We start from the raw sequence: 20527 nt of genomic DNA, 5'->3' as shown, positions 1-20527 counted from the left end.
CTCCGATCTATTCCATACATTGCGTCGTGATTTCGGTCTCCCGCTCTACATCACATCGAGGTTGCGTTAAAATTGGGTGAACAGACGATAGCCAGGGTATCAAGCGTCTGTGTTCGACACGCGCTTTCGAGTCGTATGCGTCCCCGAGCAATACACACTTGTTAAAGATATCCCGTCAACCTATCTACGCATTCCTGAGCGGGCGCGTGCACCGCCCTCTTCCCCGAAACACGGTGCACTGCTTTGACTCGACTGCAGACGCCGCTACAGCAGCACTGCGCACGAGGATGGTTCAGGGTGAGCCTTGCCACCCAGACACAGCTCCTGGACAGACAGGAAGCCGTGTCCCAGTCGTCGACTCGTTGCATCTGCCGCACTGGACGTGGAAAACGGCGTGGGAGACGACAGAAACCACTTTCTTCGTGCAGTGTTTTACCGACGCTTGGCTGGTTATCATCACGCAGACCGGGCGAATAAGTAGCGTTCTTGTGGCGAATGAGACGGACGCGGCAGACGATCCCGTACGCATCCTGCTGGGCAACCGGCTGGACGCTACCGCCACGCTCCTGGTGCGGCAGTTGGTTGCTCGGGCGGCACCTCCACGGCCACGGCTTGTGCTCATGGTAGGCCTGCGTCCGGAAACCAGTTCCCAATTTCAGTTTATACGTTTTCTGATGCGACAACTAGAGGATAGGGTATGGCGGCGAGCAGCCGCATCCGCTGTCGCCGAGTCCGGTGCTGGCCCAGGTCGCAGCGCTCCTCAGTCCGCAGCAGCAGCAGAGGCGACATTGGACCATACGGTTTCGAGTCCGACGCGAGCAAACTCCGCGCGAATATGGCGAGATACATCCTGATCGGTCGCTGATGCACCAGAAGCACCAGTAGCAGCAGTAGCCCATGCGGCCCAGGGGAGCGCAAGCGCCCTCAAAAACGCCGCGAGCTGGTCGTCGGTGAAGAGTGGTGAGCGTGTCCGCAGGGCATCGGCAGTGTGTGCAACCAGCGGTAACGCCAAGTCGGAGCCGTTTGCCAGCCACGAGTCAACAACTGGAAGCAGAAGCTCGCGTAGCGCTGCAGCGGCATCACGGGCGGTGACGGGGCGGCCCCAGAGACTCACGCCCGCGCCCTGCGGCTGGGCACGCTGCTCTTGAGTATCGGCAGCAACCGTTGTCTGCACGAGACAGTGGGCAAGCCAGTGTGCCAAAAACGAGAGCGCTCGCGGGTGATCAATGACCAAATCCTCTAGATCTGCCAAGATCAGCGTCGTCGCCCTCCGAAGGTGCATGGGTTCCAGTGGTCGCACCAGTGACGAGTTGGAATGCTCTCCGGGTAGAGGCGTCTGCTGATCTGGTGCTACTCGTGCGGATGCATCGGCACCGCTTCGAGTGTCATTCGCGACAGGTTCCGCTGTGGCGATGTCATCCAGGGGAACGAGTCGCGCATGCACCGTCTCGGTGAAGAGCCGTAGCAGGTGCTCGCGTTGTTCGCCAGAGAGATCTAACGAACGCTGGACGATGTTCGCTACGAGCGCTGCTCTCGAGCGAGGCGGCACTTCAGCCAGCGCAAGACGCGCCTCTTTCACGTCGCGCAATGCCATCCATTCGTCGTAAATGGTCTTGGCCCGCCGCTCGACTCGGTTGGGTTCCCATTCGGGTATCTTCTCCATCTCATCGGCTTGCGTCGCAGAAGGATGAGCGCTTGACCGCTCAGAACGCTCCGCAATTCCAGCAGCTGGCTGCTCTGAATCGACCTCGTCTGTTCCACTGGTTGGCTCCGGAGAGAGCGGCATCTGCTCGTCCTGCAATGCTGCAAACGAGTTGCGCGGAGTTCCCAGCGATGGTGTCGATGCGGCACTCGGCGCTGGCGACCGTCGACCACCATGAGGCCGCAGCCGCACCGTGCCCAGATCAAGCGCGCGAGCAGCTTCCTTTGTCTCTGGAACTGCTCGTTGAACGCGTTCCCAACCAGGCTGCAGCGCTGAGCTCGAGCGCTCCCGACGCGCGTCATTCGACATGACGGGCGTCATCATGCGAGGACTCGGTGTCTGTGCATGCGCCGAAGCGCCACCGCCGCCAAGCGAAGTGGATCCAGGGCCGTTGCCGGCGCTGCCGGGTATGCGGCGTCCCGACGGGCCGCTCAAAAGCAACCCGCTTGGTCGGCGCTTCAACTGTTGCTGTTGGAGCTGTTCGCGACGCACCTGCTCGTGAATTTCTCGAATGGTGCGCGCCCCGCCATCTGATCGCCGCTGGACCCATCGGTTATTTCGCAAGTCGATCAGGTCCTGAAGCATGAAACGGAATCGCGCTGGCAAGTCCGGCCGCTGGCTCATTTCAACGAATTTCGCAAAGTACTCGCGCATCAGCTCGCGCGACTTGGGATTGCTGTTGTCGAGCTTCTCTCCCACAGTGGTCATTAGCTTGCACATGCACTCGATGGCATCCTCGTCCGGTTGAGGCTGGTTACTCAATTTCAGCAGCGTTGCGAAACACGACGCATGAATAACCTTATCGGAAAGAAGCTTGTTCCGATAAAGATGCCCGATGAACACCATGTTGCCCAACATGCGTAGTTTGGCTTTGGTTGCGATCTCCTGCGCTTCCTCGGGTGATGCACCCTCCGGGATGACCGGCGATGAGTTGCCCTCAAACTCGCGCTGACAGTATCGCAAAAGAATCCGTTTGAAGGTCTGCAACTTCCCGTCTTCGATGAACGCTTCGTTCCCCTCGATTACTTTCTCCAAGTCGACTGCTAGGCGTGCGCAAAGCTCCGCATACATGGCTCCGAAATTTGGTTCTAGCAACGCTTTTTCGAAAATTTCCTTCACAACTCCACGTAAAACCTCAAGGCTGTCGATGTTGATACTCAGGAGTTGTTGATACAAAGGTTCAAACTTCTCCAATGTCAGTTTGTTCAGAATGGAGCGAACCGTCCGCACTTTGCGCTCCACTTCCGATTCGGGTACCTTGCGGGGCCGCCAGGCATTCTCGGCTCGCGGCAGCAGCGCCAACGCCTCCTCGATGACGGCAGCGTTGGCGCCGCGGCGATTACCACGTCCACCGCCGCCACGATGACCACGTCGGTCTGATTCGCCACCTGTGGATGCAACCGGTGGAGCGCGCGCCCGCGCATTCGCCAAGTCCATGCCGTCGCCTTTGCCAGCACCGGGCGCACCACGGCTCGATGCAGTGCCGCCGGTGCCGTGACGCGCGCGACCGCCACCACCACCACCACCACCGCCACCGCCAGATCGGCGTTGTTGTACGCTTTCGAAACTCGCACCAGCACGAATCTCACACTGATGAACCTCGGGCGGGCACTCAACACATATATCCCGCATGCGAAGTAGCCATTCTCGCGGGTACATTCGACGTTCGCCGGGTCCGAACACGAGCACACCCGGGTGAGTCGTTTCCTCGTCATCCACAAGCGATGATGATTCAGATGCGTCATCTGGAACTGGCTCTGTATCAACAGTTGAGAGGATGTCTTCTCGATCGGATTCATGTGGTGTCATCTCAAGTGGCGACGAGTCCATGTCGGCTTCTTCAGTGGGTTCCGATGGCTTGTCGCGCTGCGCTGTTGCCGCAGTGCGCGCCTCTGCGTGCACCGTATCCATCGCCGACGGCTCTGCGGTGCTCGGCGCTTTTTGCTGTTCACTGGCCTCAGTGCGATCCTCTTGCGTCTCTATTCGTACATCTGCCAGCGCCTTGGTCATGGCAACAAGCTCTGTCTCCGCAACACGAGTCGACGATGGCTCCAATGTATCTTGCACCGCTATCGCAGGCGATACTTCGCGATACGGTGACTCAAAGTAGCCGTTCTGAGTGCTTACATCGACTTTCGCAGATTCAGCACTTACTACGCTTTTGACATCGCCAGCGTCGGACACCATGCCCGTACTCGTATTCTCGGGCTGCAAAAGACCTGCAGTGGATGCTGAATCATGCTCTACGCGAACATCGAAGCGATCGCGCGTCTCTGAATGCACTGCGAAATTTGCCGAATCGAATTGAGCGCGCACCGCAGCGGACCTGAATTCCTCAAGCTCCGGTCGCGTTGCCCCCAGAGATTCCTTTTCATTCGGGCGATCAAGCGACTCACTTTCAGGCAACGGCGTCGCTGGAAGGCCGTGCTCAACGGGTTGTTTCCGTATTCCTGAGCTCGCAGCGTCTGGTCCACGGGCGAGCCCGTCTTCCACTTCGATCTGGCTCACCTCGGGGCCTCGAGTCTCCTCAGCTGCTGAGTTTGCTGGGACCTGTGGAGCGCGCTCTTCCTCAGACGTTTCAGCTGCTGGAGCTTTGGCATCTGGGGCCTTCGCAGGCTGCCCGTGCCCCGTAGCGGTCGCCAGCTCCTCTTGGACAGAGCCCAAGTTGATCTCCTTGCCTGTCTCCGGATCAACAATTTTGAGTATCTTTTTCTCTCGCCTTGGCGGGATCGGAGGCACTAGTGGGCGATCTACTTCACGGTTCATCGGAGCCGCGCTGCTCGCAAAGCCTTGAAACCCGGTGACATTTCGCTCACCACCAGCCCGCATTAATACAGTTCCTTCTCCAGTAATACCCAGATTTGGCAGTATACCCATGGCGTCTGGTGCTACCTCGCCACTGCTAGAGGGCGACGAAGTCGTCGAGCCTGCAGCGCGCGTAGCCACGCTTGATGCGTGTGCATTGGAGCGAACCGATCCGGAGGGCGGAGCTGCTACGGTAGCGGTCTGCACATCGATTTCACCATTTGTATTCGACGAGTTGCCTGCCAGGGGCGAAACACTACGGTCACTACTCGTCGCAACACCGGTATTCATGGGCGCCCTGGCCTGCTGTTGATATTGCTGCCTGTAAAATGCAGCTGCATTCGCTGCCGGGTTAAACGGCATGCCATAAGGGATGTATTCTGTGCCGCCTATCATGGGATTACGCAGGCCCCCATAGTACTGGGGCGGAACGTACATATTAAAGCCGGCAGCCTGTTGCATATCGGGCATATAGGCAGCCATTTCATTCGGATTCATGTACGCTGTCGCGCCGCTGAAGCTCGTCATGCCCATCGCTCCCATGTGAGAAATTCCGCCGCTACCGCTGCCACCTCCGTATACGACATTCGGTCCGTAAGCACTACTGGTTCCGTCTCTTGCGAACGCTGCAGCGGGCGCGCCGCGCGTACTGGCTGACGGCCTGCTCGATGCTCCCGCGTACGGTGAGCGGCCGTGATGCGCAGCTGGCCCCGGACGAGCAATGCTGCCCACAGTACTCGGTGGCGGCGCCCGCACCATGCCGCCGCCATAGGCTGCAGCATTGCCTCCACGACCCGAAGTCGCATCGGCACCGGCAACAGCAGCTGGGATTGCTCCACCCCAATTCGTAGAATTCGTGGCCAGCGCTATGTTGCTGCTCCACGGCGACATCGTACCGGGGTTGACTGGCATTCGTCCGTCCACAGGGGCAAAGGTTTGCGCCGCACCTCCACCTCCAGCAGGAACGCCAGCGGTGGAGCGCCCCACGGCTGTCGCTGCCGTAGGTCCTTCAGGTTCTATGGAAATTTTGTGCTGAACGGCGGCCCCGTTTCCGCCAGGCGCTCCCGAGTCTACTGGCGTCGTACCACTTGGATGCGAAGCAACCGCCCCGCCACCCCCAGTAGCTGATCCTCTGCTAACGATAGCTGCGTACCCCGAGGTTCGCGCGCCCACACCGCTCTGGGACGAGGGAGTACCCAGTGCCGCACTGCCTCCAACGCCAGCGGCGCCAGTGCCCGTCGCCGCGCTGCCTGCCACCTGTCTCTTCGCGTCACAATGCGCACCTCCGACCGGCCGTTCGGAGCTAGGTTGTAAGCTCGACTTTTCCATGGTCAGAATCTGGTTTCGCAGCAGTTTTCTTTAAGATAACCAGACGCAAGAGGCTGAACGCAGCGCGCTCTAGTGTCGAGACGCACGCCCAACACCGCAAGTGAGGCGAGGCCTCCACGCGGATCGCCCGTAACCACCGCAGAACGCCACCCAACGTCCCTTGCGTACGTTCTCAAAGGCTCGGCTATCGGACACTCTCCCGGAAACCAAGCCACCTGCCTGAAAAGACACCACCCGAACAGGATACAGGATCCCGAACTAGGTTACAGCCTGAAACGACCTTTGCCGCGCAGGTGCTGGAAGAACAGCGCCGTCGACGCGCACGCACGCATGTACATGCACCGTCGCACGCACGCATCAGAGCCAACATGCGTGCGTGCGTGCGTGCGTGCGTGCGTGCATGCGTGCGTGCGTGCGTGCGTCCGTGCATGCGTGCATCAGCTGCCTCGGCTGCGGAGAAGAAGGCGGCGCACGCAACGCTGTGTCACGCGCGTTGGCATCGTTGATTTTTTTTCATGGACAAGACGCTTCCTTAGGCCAGCGTTCTCCGACTCTGCGCATTTTTCTTTTCTTTTTGGCTTTTTTTTTCAGTGCGGGGTAAAGTATCTATCAACCCCCTACTCCCAAGTTACATGACCTATACTTCTTCTCGGATATTCTGGTCGTTTCATATGTCCTATCGTGTGTGCCTAGTGCCTGCCGAAAGCGACAGAAATGGCGCCTGTAGCGCCGGTGCGGTCGCTGCGATGGTTAGAGTCCGAGCCCAAGACTCTTTGCCATGTTATTAAAATAGACTGGAACCCCTGGGAGCATATCCCATGAGAAGTATCAAGCTGTTGTCCAATGAGATTTCATCGATGGCTTCAATGGAAGGCGAATTGGTTTCTCGAACGCCAGCCATTATTCGGAGTGACAAGTTCAATGAACGTGCGGCATGAGCTTGTGAACAAGTCGTCCATGGGCGATGTCGAGAATTTCCATCGTCAACTCAAAGGCGCCATTGGCTGCGACTGCAGGTTGCCTTGGAACAGAAAACTCCAAAACCTAGAGAACGCGTGAATCGAGCTTGCCGCATGTACTGAAAGCAGAAGAGCGGATACCTGTGCGCACGCATTCGATAGTGGTATCGTTTACCATACGAGGCCTTGTTTGACAGCGTCGCGAATCATCTTGACTCTGATCACGTATCGAATTCCAGCGGAAAAGCGTCGAAGGTGACATGACGACCGAGCATCCTCAAACGAGGTATGCATTCATATACCCTCATTGCCGCACACTGAATATCGAGCTATCCATTTAAACCAGGCCGGAAAACATCGAAATACGGGAACAGAGCGAGCCGTTCCGCGCTGTATTTCCATCTGACACAAATGTAGATCGCGTCCCGGATGTGAATGATAGCATTGTTCAACGCAAGGCAGGCATATCTACGTTCTTCTGGCGGTCTCTAATCCCTAGAACTCTAAGCAGAGAACCGCTACCAGCTGCCGTGTATTTGTTCAACCTGTTTTCGCCACTCACCGGAGTCCGAAATTTCAAGGAGCTCTCCTGAGATACGTCAGCAGAACGCTTCGGAAGAAACTACTTTTGAGGCGAGACACGTTCATCGCTTCATTCTATGGACGGAACAATACTTTCGGAAGCTGATGGCACATGTTCGCTTCCAAGATCAGCACTGGATGTTGAACTCTGAGCATCTGCTTTGGCGTGCATGATGATAAAAAAGCAACGGCGTTGTGACTTGCCGGTTGCAACAAGCCAGGACTCACGAGCGACGCCAAAAGCCTCAACTGAACCATGCAGTACTGCGTGCAGTGCCCTTCTCAGCACCACGAAAGAGCCGCTGTAGCGTTGGAGGCTCCGAGCAAGCCACGGACGCTGCAAACTGGTTGGTGTACGGCGTCGCAAGTCGTTGCTGTCCCCGGACTCTACTGCTTATCCTTCAGGCTGGTTCCATTGCAGCCATGCAGCCATAGAAGCCTTTTGAAAAACAAAAGACTGATGCATTCGGTCGTCCTTCTACGAAATGAGAAACAGTCCCTCTGAAGCGGTCAATTGGCTGTGCGTGACCTGTGCAGCGAACTATTGCAGTCAATGTACGAGCATGCCTGAAAAGCTACCGTGTACAAGGTTGGTTCCTTCGTATGAGCTGTGGATACGATTTGATGCATCTCTAAGTGACCTACTGGAGCTACGTTTCAGCGTTCAACTTCCGAACTAGCTTGCGTCCAAGACGAGAACGCCGTGCGTATCTCCAGTAAAACCTGAACAAGTATCGCCGCCGCCCCAGTGTACAACAGGTGTCGGCTGCACGAAACAACGCTTCCAGGAGGCGGAGCACGCTGTGGAGGCCGGGAAGCCCAAGCCGCCCTGCACTTCAGCAAGTGACGGCCTTGTGTGCGGGTAGCCACAAGTTCTGCATAAAACTCAGAGGCGCAGGCTTGCTTAAAGACATGTTTTCAGCCTGTGCAAGCACAGTGCGGAAACTGGTGCGTGTTGCTTGGAAACAGCGCTCGCTCTTGGTAACTAGTACCGTCGGAAGCGCGGCACTCGTCACCTATGCATTTTACACAAACGAGCCCGTGCGAGCTCAGAAGCTCATAACACGGCCGGCACCGCACCCCGCAGGAAACCAGCCCCCCAAAGCCTCACAGAGTGCAGCGAAACCGCAGCACGAACTCCCGTATGCGGAGCGGCTGCAGAAGGCAGTCGCCCGCATACGAGAAGCGCAACCGCAACTCGACATATCGCTCGACTCGAGTCACTTGGAGAGCCACGCTCGCGATGTGTCTTTTCACGAACCGCACCTGCCGGACGTTGTCATCTACCCGCGGTCTGCCGAGGAGGTAGCTGCGGTGCTCCGCTCTGCAACGGAGTTTCGCATCCCTGTGGTCCCATATGCGGGCGCCACCTCCCTCGAAGGCCACATTGTGCCTCGGTTTGGTGGTATCACCGTCGACTGCTCGCAGATGAACCGCATTCTCGCAGTGCGGCCTACCGATATGGATTGCGACGTGGAACCAGGGGTGCCCTGGGAGGCGCTCAACGAGCATCTTCGTCCGTATGGCTTGTTTTTTGCCCCTGACCCTGGACCCGGCGCGTGCATTGGTGGCATGATTGGCACCTCGTGCTCCGGAACAAATGCGGCTCGCTACGGGACCATGCGTGAGAATGTCCTGAGTCTCGAGGTTGTCTTACCAACAGGCGAGATCGTCCAACAGACGCGCTCGCGAGCCAGGAAGAGCTCCGCGGGGTACGACCTCACGCGCCTATTTGTCGGCTCCGAGGGCACGCTCGGTATTGCTACCAAGGCGACCTTGCGCTTGCGCCCGCTACCGGCCTATAGAGGTGTCGCAAAATGTACATTTGAGCGCCTCGAGGATGCTGCAGCTACTGTCCAGGACGTGCTCGGGCCACCGCTGGCCGTTTCGATTGGTCGCTGCGAACTCATGGATCGACTAGCGGTCCAAGCGGTGAACCTGTCGACGAATCAGGAACTCGAGCTGGATGAATCACGACATCTGCTGCTCTTCGAACTGGTCGGAGAATCCATGCAGGTCATTCGAGAGCAAGCACACCGAGTGAAGATGTGCGCCGAGCGACACCATGTTCACGAGTGGCGCATGGCAGCCGCCCCGCATTGCCTAGAGTCGCTCTCGCGGCCTGCCGAAGCAGACAAGCCACAAACGACGCATGTGGATGCCCTGCATACGAATGCAGCACTGAGAGCGAATCTGGACGGTGCAGGGGACGCTCGGGTTGAGACGCATCCTGGCTCCGCCGAGCATCCCGAGGTCCCGCCTCCAGCGACAGCGAATCACGTGGCTGCCGATGCCTTCGCAACAGCATCCGTTCAGATGCCCGAGCAGCGCGGGAGAGTCGCGGACGCGGTGCCCCGGAATCGAAGCACCAGCGAGGTTGGTGGTCAAACACAAGCTCCGACGTGGCTCGTCCCGGAATCGCCCGACGACCGTCAGGAAATCGCAGCCAGCCGTGCCGCCAGCGTCGAAGACATCGCCACTTTTGACCCTGCACCAGGAGCATGGCCAGCGCAGCAGCCCGGAAAACAACTCACTGCCGATGACATGGATGCCGCAGAGCGTCGGCTGTTGGAAGAGCGCGAGCGCCTCTGGCGCTCGCGCAAAGTCGCCTACTGGTCCGCTTACGAACTGCGACCTGGTGCGGAAATATGGACAACAGATGTGGCAGTGCCGCTCTCAAAACTGGCCGACGTACTTCGCGAAACCCAACAGGATATCGAGCAGACCAACCGTGCGTATACGGAGCGACACGGATCGCTAGTGCCGCTGGTCGCCCCGCTAGTTGCTCATGCCGCTGACGGGAACTTCCACCTACTGATGTTGGTGGACCCCAAAGACCCTGTCGAACTGGAACGCGCTCAGCAAGTCAACGATCGTCTCGTCCAGCGGGCAATCGCTGCTGGCGGTACCTGTACCGGGGAACACGGTATCGGTGAGGGGAAGCGGCAGTACCTCGTGCCTGAGCTGGGACTCGAGGCCGTCGACTTGATGCGACGGATTAAAGCGACAATCGATCCGGCGGGGATCATGAACCCAGGAAAAGTGCTCCCACCCGAAGTCGGCGACACAGGGGAACTGCTCCTCCATCGCAGCTACGAAGCGTAAACGCATGCGAGTGCTTTTATTGTTGGAGCGCAGGTTAGCGGTTGCCAGATACGCAGCGAAGATTGCACGGCAGCATGCCTTCGATTGCGGCCGAGTCTGAACGCGCTGTAAATCTGGAAAGCTTTTCTGATCAGGAGCCGCTCCGAGGTGAATCGGAGCCTCTTTTCGCAGTTATCTCAAACAGGGAACCTTCAGTACCCAAACTGGTGCGCAGGTTTGGAGCATTTTCGAAGGGGTTGGTATTTTTCGTGAAGCAGAAGCCGGAGCTTTGCCTCGTTCTACAGCACTCAGAGTTGAAAAATTGAGGGTGCCCGCGACCGTACGCGTGGATAGCGCGAAAGTATCTCCGCTGTAGACGCACTTTGGAGCTGAAATGCTAAAAGCAGTCACGCCTGCATTGAACAGCTCCGTCGGGGAATACCGAGTTTTCGTCTGACTTTACGAGGACGCTTGGAGCCGCGGGAGCGTTCCGCAGTGTTGCGCCCAATGCACAGCGATTGGTATGAATGTTTTCCCGTAATAGACACCAAGGGATCGCGAGCTTCAGATTTTGTTCATTGTACAGGGCCCTGTCGCGTACGTATGCGGCATCATGACGAATGTTTGTGCGTACAGCTTCGAAACCTGAGGCTGAAAGGCTTGCAACATTGTCTTTCCTGGCCCTAAGCAAACACGCCACAGTTCACGATCTCGAGTCCTGTGAGCTTCTGTAAAACAAAGCACCTCCTTGACACATGCCAAAGTCAAGGAAGCTGGCAACAAGGTGGTGAACGCCACACTTCACGATCTCGAGTCCTGTGAGCTTCTGTAAAACAAAGCACCTCCTTGACACATCCCCGAGTCAAGGAAGCTGGCAACAAGGTGGTGAACGCCACACTTCACGATCTCGAGTCCTGTGAGCTTCTGTAAAACAAAGCACCTCCTTGACACATGCCCGAGTCAAGGAAGCGGTCAACAAGGTGGTTACCGGTGCTAGTGTTCCGCCCCTGCGCGCTGCTGGTCAGATGAAAACCTGCTAGCCTGCCTCAACGCCAGCACTTTTCTTCTGAGCGCATCAAAGAGCGTATCCGGGCTCTGCCTTCCGTACCTGTGGCATCAGCAAGACCTTTATCTGCCAGAACAATTACCACGATACCGCTAAAAGGCAGAATATGAGCTGCTTCAGCGACGAGGGCGTCAACGATGCCCCCAGGATGGTCCGCTTGGCACCGCAACCCCGTCTCCGAATCCATGCAAGACCAGAAACTACCGCTTCGATTCCCATAGCTGTTGCTGTTGCTGTTGCTGTTGCTGCTGCTGCTGTTGCTGCCTACAAAGGCATGCCTGGGAACCGTAAAGCCGCAGTCAGTGGAAGTGTTCCCAAAGATGGTCTAGGAAGGGCACTGACTCGACCTCGAAAGAACCTTAGTGGTCGAGCCTACCGCCGGCAGCGGCAACACGAGCTGGAAGACTCGAGTTTGCTGCTGCTGCCCGAGTCAGAGGCAGCAGCTTCTGTTCTCGATCGAGTGCAGTGGGTCGAGCTTCTGGCACGGGCGGAGCTGGCAGGTCGAGACTTCACAGCAGAGCCGGCGCTGCCCGTGCAGAACGTGGTCAGCGAGCCCCGTCTCGTTTCTTCTACGGATGCGATCGCTGAGACTCTGCGCGGTGCAGTACCGGCTTTAGATGGGCCGTCAGCACCAGACCATGGTGCAGAGCTTCCGCTAACTATACCAGAACGTCCTGTATGGAATCGCGGGATGACCGCGGAGCAACTGGCTGCATCCGAGCGACAAGCCTTTCATCGTTGGCGCGCTAGCATGGACGCTCTTGAACAGCAACTTGCCCAGGAAAGGCAGCGGGGTTCTCTCTTATCTCGCTTCTTCACGCCATATGAGAAGAACCTCCAAATTTGGCGCCAGTTATGGCGAGTTCTCGAACGCAGTGAACTCGTCATACAAGTTCTTGATGCTCGTCATCCGTTGCTCTTCTACAGCCCACATCTGGAACGTTACCTGCAAAAGCGACATCCAGAAAAGAAATGTATACTTTTATTGAACAAGGCGGATCTGTTGACGCCGGCAGCACGACGAGCCTGGAAAGATTACTTCGCTGAGCGAAACCAGACTGCCTGGTTCTTTTCCGCCCTCTATCCAGAGGGCGAGAAAAGCACTCTCGAGCCTGCTGAAGGCGACGAGTCTCGTTCGGAGTCCGGCATCTGCGCTGACGACCACGCTGCATCCGGGATCACGGAAATTATTCGGAACAGTCTGCTGCTGAACGGTGCGCCCGCTGGGGCAAACGGTAGCGCCTACTCGATACAAGGAAGCCCGCTTCACCAGACGCATGAAGCAGAGACATGGAGCGAGCCCCGCGAGGCGCCAGACGCCCAGCGGACACGGCATAGCTCAGTTTCCGGTGATCCGCAGAAGCGCTCGCCCAATGCGAACCACGAAAACGATGTACAAGCGAGCAATTTGTGCTCGCGAACACAACTCATGAATCTTGTGCGAAGGCTGCTTTCAACCATTGAACCGTCACAAACAAGTAGCGGACCACGTACATCGCCGCAACATCGTCGTACAGTCGGTTTCGTTGGGTATCCCAATGTAGGCAAATCATCGACGTTGAATTGTTTGCTGGGAAAGACGCAAGCAGCAGTCGGGCCGAACCCCGGCAAAACGAAACATTTCCAAACGCTAACGCTAGACGAAGACCTCATGCTGTGTGATGCGCCCGGACTTGTGTTTCCACAGTGGGCCCACAGTCGAGCAGAATTGATCTGTGCGGGAGTGATCCCTATCGATCATGCTGGTGACCTACTGGACGCTGTACAGTTCATCTGCTCCCGGTTGCCGGCATCGAAGCTTGCGTCCCACTACAGCTTGACGTTGCCGCCGAAGTTCAACAGAACTGCTCCCGAGAAGGTGCACTGCGATGCGGCTACGTTTCTGGATACTTTGGCCTTGGCGCGCGGCTTTCGAACCAGCCATGCACAAACGGATCGTCATCGAGCAGCTCGACTTGTGCTGAAGGATTACGTTCGCGGTGATTTGCCAGATATGCACTGGCCGCCCGTACCAGCAGATGGTGTAGGAAAAAGCACCGAGGCTCTGTAAACGGTGGGTGAACGAAGCAGGAAGGATGCTTCGGCGGCAGTGATAGAGGTGTGCGGGCAAGCGCCTGCACGACGCACCCCGATGCATCCCTGCGATGAACGCAACGTCAGGCGTCGCTTGTTTTTTTCGGACATGCTACCTGCGTCGCGTTAGGTGCCTGTACCGAACCGGTTGGATATGCAGGGACAGGAGCGTGCCTGATGCACACGACGGCGTTCAAATGCATATCCGACCAGGTGGCAAAGTAGGATATGCAGGGCGAGGAGCGTGCCTGATGCACACGACGGCGTTCAAATGCATATCCGACCAGGTGGCAAAGTAGGATATGCAGGGCGAGGAGCGTGCCTGATGCACACGACGGCGTTCAAATGCATATCCGACCAGGTGGCAAAGTAGGATATGCAGGGCGAGGAGCGTGCCTGATGCACACGACGGCGTTCAAATGCATATCCGACCAGGTGGCATAGGCGAGCGTTCGGTGACGTGCCCGCTCGCGTTGGAAAATACTACTCGACATGAACTGGGGCACTGCAGTGCCCAGCTGGTGCCAACGCTTGAATGGATCCCTGTACGGATGCAGGTGCATTGTGACTTTTCGATCGCACGTTGCGTACCTAAAGTTTGTCTGTGCTGCCTGGGACATTTGGAGCAAATCGAGAAAGGAATACTATGATCATTCACGTATTGCCCAGGTAACCTGTCCCAGGTGTATACATACGGTGCTCCAGGCCTCATAGACTGCTGAACCAGTACCGTGCTGGAGCGTTGGTCCAGGCTGGAAACGAGTTGCTTTCCGCATGGCCAAGGATCTTTTTTATTTCAAACCAAGTCTTCAGCGTTCCAGCAGAAAGCCTATACTGGGTACGAAACGATAACGTCGAAAGCTCGATCGACACAAACACGCTGGAAGTTGCGGAGGCCCCAGATACTTCCGGATAATGATTCAGGTGATCGAATCTCGATGCAGGAAGCGCTCGGGTGCACTGTGGCTGGTGGAAGCGCAACAGAGCAGGCGTCTCACGAGCGATTGCCTCGCTATTGAACGATCGGTCAGCCTGCTATACTCCATGTCGCGTGTCATGCACGCTTTCGCTCTCTTTTTGTATGCCAGTTCGAGCGTGCAGACGTTCTCCTGCTGCGTATATGCCGTCCTGAACGTATCGATGAGAATCGTACAGAATCGATTCCTGCACGAGTTATAAGCTCTCTTCAACGGAATCGTGGTGCAGCTTTTGCGCTCTGCAACACGACCAGCAAGGGAGAAGGGCATGAAGCCTCACTCCTTACAGGGCGGTTTCTTGTCCAGCTCTCTGAACAAGTCGGCGAATGCACGATTCTTGCCCCCGCACAACCTAGACCACCGGCGACCTCAGCCTGGTCTCATGCCCACTTGCCGCAGACCGTCTGCATGAGCGGTTTGGACGCTCATATGCGCGCTCAATGAAGCGCACAAATCACCCCTACTCTACTCGATACGGTTCGCAGAGCTTCGACAGGGGGTCGGCCTGACGACCTCATTCCGTTCGATGTGATGCCCACTGGCGGCTATTAGACTCGGCGCTCGACGATCCCGTGCCCTGGAGAAGTTGGGAAGCTTCATCTGTTTTCCATTCAGGTCTTTTGGCTCTGTACCCTTGATATCTCTGCACGTCGGCAGCAATCATGTTCCCGACTGCGGGATAGAGGCTCACCACAAGAGTTTTCTCTTCGTCTACATTCAACCGTTTACAACGAGTCTCTTTGGTCGACGCAGGCCTAGGTTTCAAAACGAGCAAGCAGACTGATAGCTCGTCTGTATCCATGATCCGTGTAAGCCGCTTTCCATTACCTCCAGGAAACAGAGGAACCTTGAACGTGCGCCGCCAATGCTCTTCGCGAACTTGTTCGAGAGCGTCTTGCTTGCTTGTACGGGCCAGCCCTGACGCCCCGAGAAGGCCATACAGTCTACCACAGCATACCTATGAAAGTAGAATGGACCTTGATGTAACGTATGGGCATCACATCGAATAGACGCCTATGAGCACTCGGGCGGCTGGATTCGAAGACGCAATCCGCTTTGCTCTAGAAGGCTCTATGCACCATCACGTATTCGCGGACGGTGCCATGAAAGCACGGCTGACGTTCCAAAGACCCTTGAGCTACGAGTTTCTCGGCTCCGAGGCCCAGTACAACACTACGAGTTTGGACAAATGCTCTCTTTACGATATCATCTCCGAACTCGCTATCATATCGATCTGTCCTGCCAGTAGCTCGTCAGTTGCCTCCGTCGTCGCCCCAAACATCATTTGTGTCATTTCCCACTTTTCGGGGACGGTACGGAGACCGTACAACGGATACAACGCCCCTACAGCGCGACTCAAGAAGCGCTCGAGATTGGCCCGCATATGGTTTTGGGTTTTTGAAGATAGTTTTCGGTTCATTTTAGCTCCTTCGTTGCAGGTGTTCCGACTGACGAGACGGTGCGACGACGCGCCAAGGTCTGCTAGGATTCGTGTATGCAAATCTCTGACGCTTCGATCAGGTCGTAGTGCAGCATCTGTCCCGAATATCTATGCTCTTGTCGTACGAGGGATTTCATCGACCATACTCTGAGGAATGTGGGAAAATGGCCCCGAATATCTATGCTCTTGTCGTACGAGGGATTTCATCGACCATACTCTGAGGAATGTGGGAAAATGGCCCCGAATATCTATGCTCTTGTCGTACGAGGGATTTCATCGACCATACTCTGAGGAATGTGGGAAAATGGCCCCGAATATCTATGCTCTTGTCATACGAGGGGTATCATCGGCCATACTCTGAGGAATGTGGGAAAATGGCCCCGAATATCTATGCTCTTGTCGTACGAGGGATTTCATCGACCATACTCTGAGGAATGTGGGAAAATGGCCCCGAATATCTATGCTCTTGTCATACGAGGGGTATCATCGGCCATACTCTGAGGAATGTGGGAAAATGGCCCCGAATGTCTATGCTCTTGTCGTACGAGGGATTTCATCGACCATACTCTGGGGAATGTGGGAAAATGGCCCCGAATATCTATGCTCTTGTCGTACGAGGGATTTCATCGACCATACTCTGAGGAATGTGGGAAAATGGCCGCCTTGCGTCGGGAACCATTACGAATGGTTTCTTGACGAGGTGCGTCAGGGCTGGCGAAGGCTGGCGAGACGCCCTCGACTAAAAGGTTATGCGATCTTTCATGGCGTCCCGCATATTTTGATTTCAGGGATGCGAACGACTCATCTATTGATAAATCAGCATGGAAGTGATGTTTTGTATCCGAGACGACGACTTCGACTCGACTGAATCCGGGCGAATGGCCTGGTGCAAAGCGCAGCCCAACGCAAATCACAATTGGGTACCCCACGATAGCATTTGACTGACACAAACCTATTTTGCTTACCAACAGGACGGAAAAATTCGGAAAGGAGAAGCCGTCGAAGCATTCTTCGACGGCAAATGAGGTTTTGAACGATCTTGTGCGTTCAGCAATTTATTGGAGACAACGGGATTCAAACGCTGCCACAGTTGATTTCGTGAGCATTCTCGCTAGTCGCCTCTTTACGAACAGCAATCTGTCCCTCTATGAGTATCCATCTACAGGTCCATCATTGCCTTCGAAGAAAATCTTATGTAATGGGACTCCATTCGTCTTTCCTGTCTTGAACGTTCGCATTTCAGAGCCTCTTCGATCATGTGTGTTTCCTTGCGCAACGGTCTCTGACGGAAACGTGCATTTTCCGTTTTTTCCACTTGTGTCCTCTTATCAATATTCGCACGAACGGTACCGAGACGCGGTGTCCTGTGGCTTCTTTAGTCATATTTTCGGCAAGACGTGTTGAATGGCATTGGTTTCACTAGTATGCAAATGCTTAGATCCGGTTAGTTAAGTCGCTTTTCGAGTACACGACGTTCGTTGTAGGAACTAGGAAGTAGGTGGTCCATTCAACTGCTAACAGCAGAATAACTGACTCGTGGAAGGTAGCTCGTTTTTTTCGCAGGCGAGCACTGACAACGTAGGGTCTCGCCGCCCCTCCCTCCAATCCACAGGACAATTTCCTACCGTTCAATATCTTCACCAAGAAAATTACAGAAATGAATGGTATGCTGGTGCGGGCATTCCCGAAATCACTGCTCTGGGTATTCCACAGGCAGTGTAACGACACCGAATGATGCGAAGCGAGCCGTACGGCAAGACGTCTTCCGCTCTCTAAAAGCCGACCTCGTAGTTGTTCATGATAAAGGCTCGAGATGAATCTACAAGGATGCTCATGTGTGGGATGGTTATCAGTGCCCAGAAAAACGACCAGCCTTCCATTGCAGACGCCAGTTTCCACACTCCACAGACTATATGTCGATACTCATGAATGCGCAATGTACCACGAGAGACTGGATCCCAAAAAATTCGGGATCATAAGCATTGTCTGGACAGCTCCGTCCACTACGTTCTTGCAAGTTCCCAGACAGACCGAGCCGATTTAGACACCAATACCTCCGGACAAAAGACCCAGCGCCCAGGGCAACGTAGGTTGTTTTTGGAACCAGGGGATTCGAATAAAATGTCTTCGGGACTTGGAGGCACTCGTCTCAGCTGCTTGTGCGCGAGCACTTCCATGAGTCTACCAATGCCGCATCTTTGTGGATCGCTGCATTTGCTCCTTGGTTTTGAGAAACACGATACCGTCATTCAGAGCTGTGCAGACTGACGCGTTATGGTCCATAAGGCATCTGGAACCCCGAATGTGACCTGTCTTCGACTCGACAGTACCTAGCAGTCAGTATCCGTGGCGCATACTTAGAGCACCTGACTCGGACTAGCACCGGCTACTCCAGAAGCGGTTGCTGCTTTGTCGCCTCGCAGACAAAGCGCTTCAGACAGACGCACCAGCCTCTTGCGGCTGATAGCCGCAGCTGATGCAGCAAAAGCACGGCCCCGACTGGCACCGGCTACTCCAGGGGCCTTGGCTTCTTTGGCCTCTCGTAGACAGAACACTGCAGACGAACCCAGCAGCCGCTGAAGCGCTGTTCCGTTGGCTCGCAGCAGTCCCTTCAGACACAGCACAACGAGTGCGTCTGAGCGCTTTACCTGCTCGTGTCCAAAGGCACGCTTTTCTGATTTTACTGCGGTATCCACAGTGCTTCCGTCAAGATAAAGTGCACTTTCTGCTGAAAGATTATATATTAGATCGAGTGGACGCGGTGCTGCAGACGGGCGTTAAAGTGCAGCGCAGGACACCTGGGGAACTGTGCACAGACAAACCTACAAAACCGCTGCAGTCGGGCCAGTTAGGTGCGTGGACCGACGAAAACGTGCTCAGAACCTCGCAGTCTAGTACACATAGACCGCAGCACGCGGTAGCGAATGCAGCGTTCGTACTCGAGCAACCGGCTGGGGTGCCAGTTGCCGAGAACCCAGCTTATCACGATACCGTCGACACACTGCTGAAGCGGTCAGGTTCCGCGAACGAGACCTCGGGCGATGATACGACGATCCTCTCCGATATCCATTCGAGGACTGCGTTGACCCGCAATGACCTGGGCATGCCTCGACAGGGCCGTTTGCGGGCACTTTCACCGGCACCTTTACCGCTGCCGCTGACGATGCCGCGCTGGATAGCTGGTCGATGTGCAGCTTGTCAATCCTGTCTCCACGATCGCATGGGCGAAGCTTTCGCAGACGACCCATACATGAAGATACTCTGGGAGCAATGCTGGACGCGCTTCGGTGAACCGCCTGATTCAGAGATGCATCAAGGCAAGCGCATCAAAGTAGCGGAGGCAGTGCCGCTGTCGACCGAAGCCCACGCGCCACCGCCTGCGTCAAGAACATCCAATGAGGGCGAAGACGTTTCCCCTGGATCGCCGCATGTCGTGGCAGACCAAGGCGCGCTTCGTGCCCCATGTTCACCGAATATGCGGGGCGAAGACGCTCAGCAGGTGCTCGAATGGCTCAGAAAGCTCCGCGAGGATGATCTCGGCTCGAAGGAACCATCACCGCCATTAGCCATTGATCGACTTCGTACTGCAGCCGACTGGGAAATTCTGGATGCCCAGAGTGCCTCGTCTGTCGATTTGCTTTATTGTCTAGAGACGATGTTGAAACTTCCCGAAAGGGTAAGCGTATGTTGCATAGAAAGCGGGACACGGACGTTTCTGCTTCGGCTGGTGCGGCAGCTCAAACAACCGGCACCTCGTTCAGTGCTTGGCGTCGTTCGCTCCTTGCAGCGTCAGTGCCCGCGCATCCTCTTGGAGCAACTTTTATATCCATTGCTGACCTGCTCGGCTACATGCCAGGGTCCAAGCGTGGCGTGCTTGCAACCGCTGGGTGCCCCACAGGCCGAGCTCTGTGTTCAGATCCTCGAGGGGGACTGGGAGCCGGCGTTTCGGCGCGAGATGCTCCACGAATTGCTGGAACGGCAACTATGTGAACCCTGGACCGAGCACACCCTTCAGGTCCTCGAGTGCTCGTTGAAGCGACTGCAACCGGCGGTGCTGGACTCGAACGTTGGTGCTCGGCTGGCACAAGCCCTCGAAGCACATGCTAATGCGCCGACGCTGCAACGTGCGGGTTTGCGTTTTGCCAAACTGGTGCACCTGCTCCTCAATCGCTATCCTGCGGTGGTTGCGGAGCAACGCCTCGTGCTCATAGCGGCGCTCCAGCAAGCACCCGCAAGTTTTCTACGCGAATCTGCCCTTCGTAAGCTACAAGCGCCTACCTAGACTTGTCTGGACGCGAACATAGAATCGGGAATGCTGGCGCGAGGAACCCGCGACACGCCCGACCTGGCATCGTTTTTTCCTGCGACAGAAGACTCCCGCAAGTTTTCTGCGCGAATTGGTGCGATGCCAACATCAACCGTCAGCTTGTACTCGATCGGACGTGATCACATGAAGAGGTGTCACGTCTTCGACCTGGTATCATTCGCTTTGAAGCAGAGAAGCCTAGA

At 56.1% G+C, this 20527-nt stretch overlaps 4 protein-coding genes across 4 annotated transcripts, besides 2 other annotated features; 3 read left to right on the top strand and 1 right to left on the bottom strand.

Moving 5' to 3' along the window:
• Window positions 1–760: 760 nt before the first annotated feature.
• Window positions 761–5836, bottom strand: CYME_CMQ348C (eukaryotic translation initiation factor eIF-4F; the record flags this gene model as incomplete). Its single annotated transcript, XM_005538183.1, has 1 exon — window positions 761–5836. One exon carries the CDS (start codon window positions 5834–5836, stop codon window positions 761–763), a length of 5076 nt encoding a protein of 1691 aa, XP_005538240.1.
• Window positions 5837–8289: 2453 nt separating this feature from the next.
• Window positions 8290–10482, top strand: CYME_CMQ347C (probable D-lactate dehydrogenase; the record flags this gene model as incomplete). The annotated part of the gene is made up of 1 exon (XM_005538182.1): window positions 8290–10482. The coding sequence occupies one exon, from the start codon at window positions 8290–8292 to the stop codon at window positions 10480–10482; it is 2193 nt and encodes a 730-aa protein (XP_005538239.1).
• A 5-nt stretch (window positions 10483–10487) lies between these two features.
• Window positions 10488–11640: a sequence feature (possible transcribed region).
• Window positions 11641–11801: 161 nt separating this feature from the next.
• Window positions 11802–13577, top strand: CYME_CMQ345C (GTP-binding protein of Nug1 family; the record flags this gene model as incomplete). The annotated part of the gene is made up of 1 exon (XM_005538181.1): window positions 11802–13577. One exon carries the CDS (start codon window positions 11802–11804, stop codon window positions 13575–13577), a length of 1776 nt encoding a protein of 591 aa, XP_005538238.1.
• Window positions 13578–17123: 3546 nt separating this feature from the next.
• Window positions 17124–18920: a sequence feature (possible transcribed region).
• On the top strand, window positions 18495–20300 carry CYME_CMQ343C (hypothetical protein; the record flags this gene model as incomplete). The annotated part of the gene is made up of 1 exon (XM_005538180.1): window positions 18495–20300. One exon carries the CDS (start codon window positions 18495–18497, stop codon window positions 20298–20300), a length of 1806 nt encoding a protein of 601 aa, XP_005538237.1.
• Window positions 20301–20527: the final 227 nt, after the last annotated feature.

This window comes from Cyanidioschyzon merolae, chromosome 17 (assembly GCF_000091205.1).
Source record: "Cyanidioschyzon merolae strain 10D DNA, chromosome 17, complete genome".
NCBI lineage: Eukaryota > Rhodophyta > Bangiophyceae > Cyanidiales > Cyanidiaceae > Cyanidioschyzon > Cyanidioschyzon merolae.
Note: the sequence above shows the minus strand (reverse complement) of the source record. Positions and strands in the feature narration are given on the sequence as shown.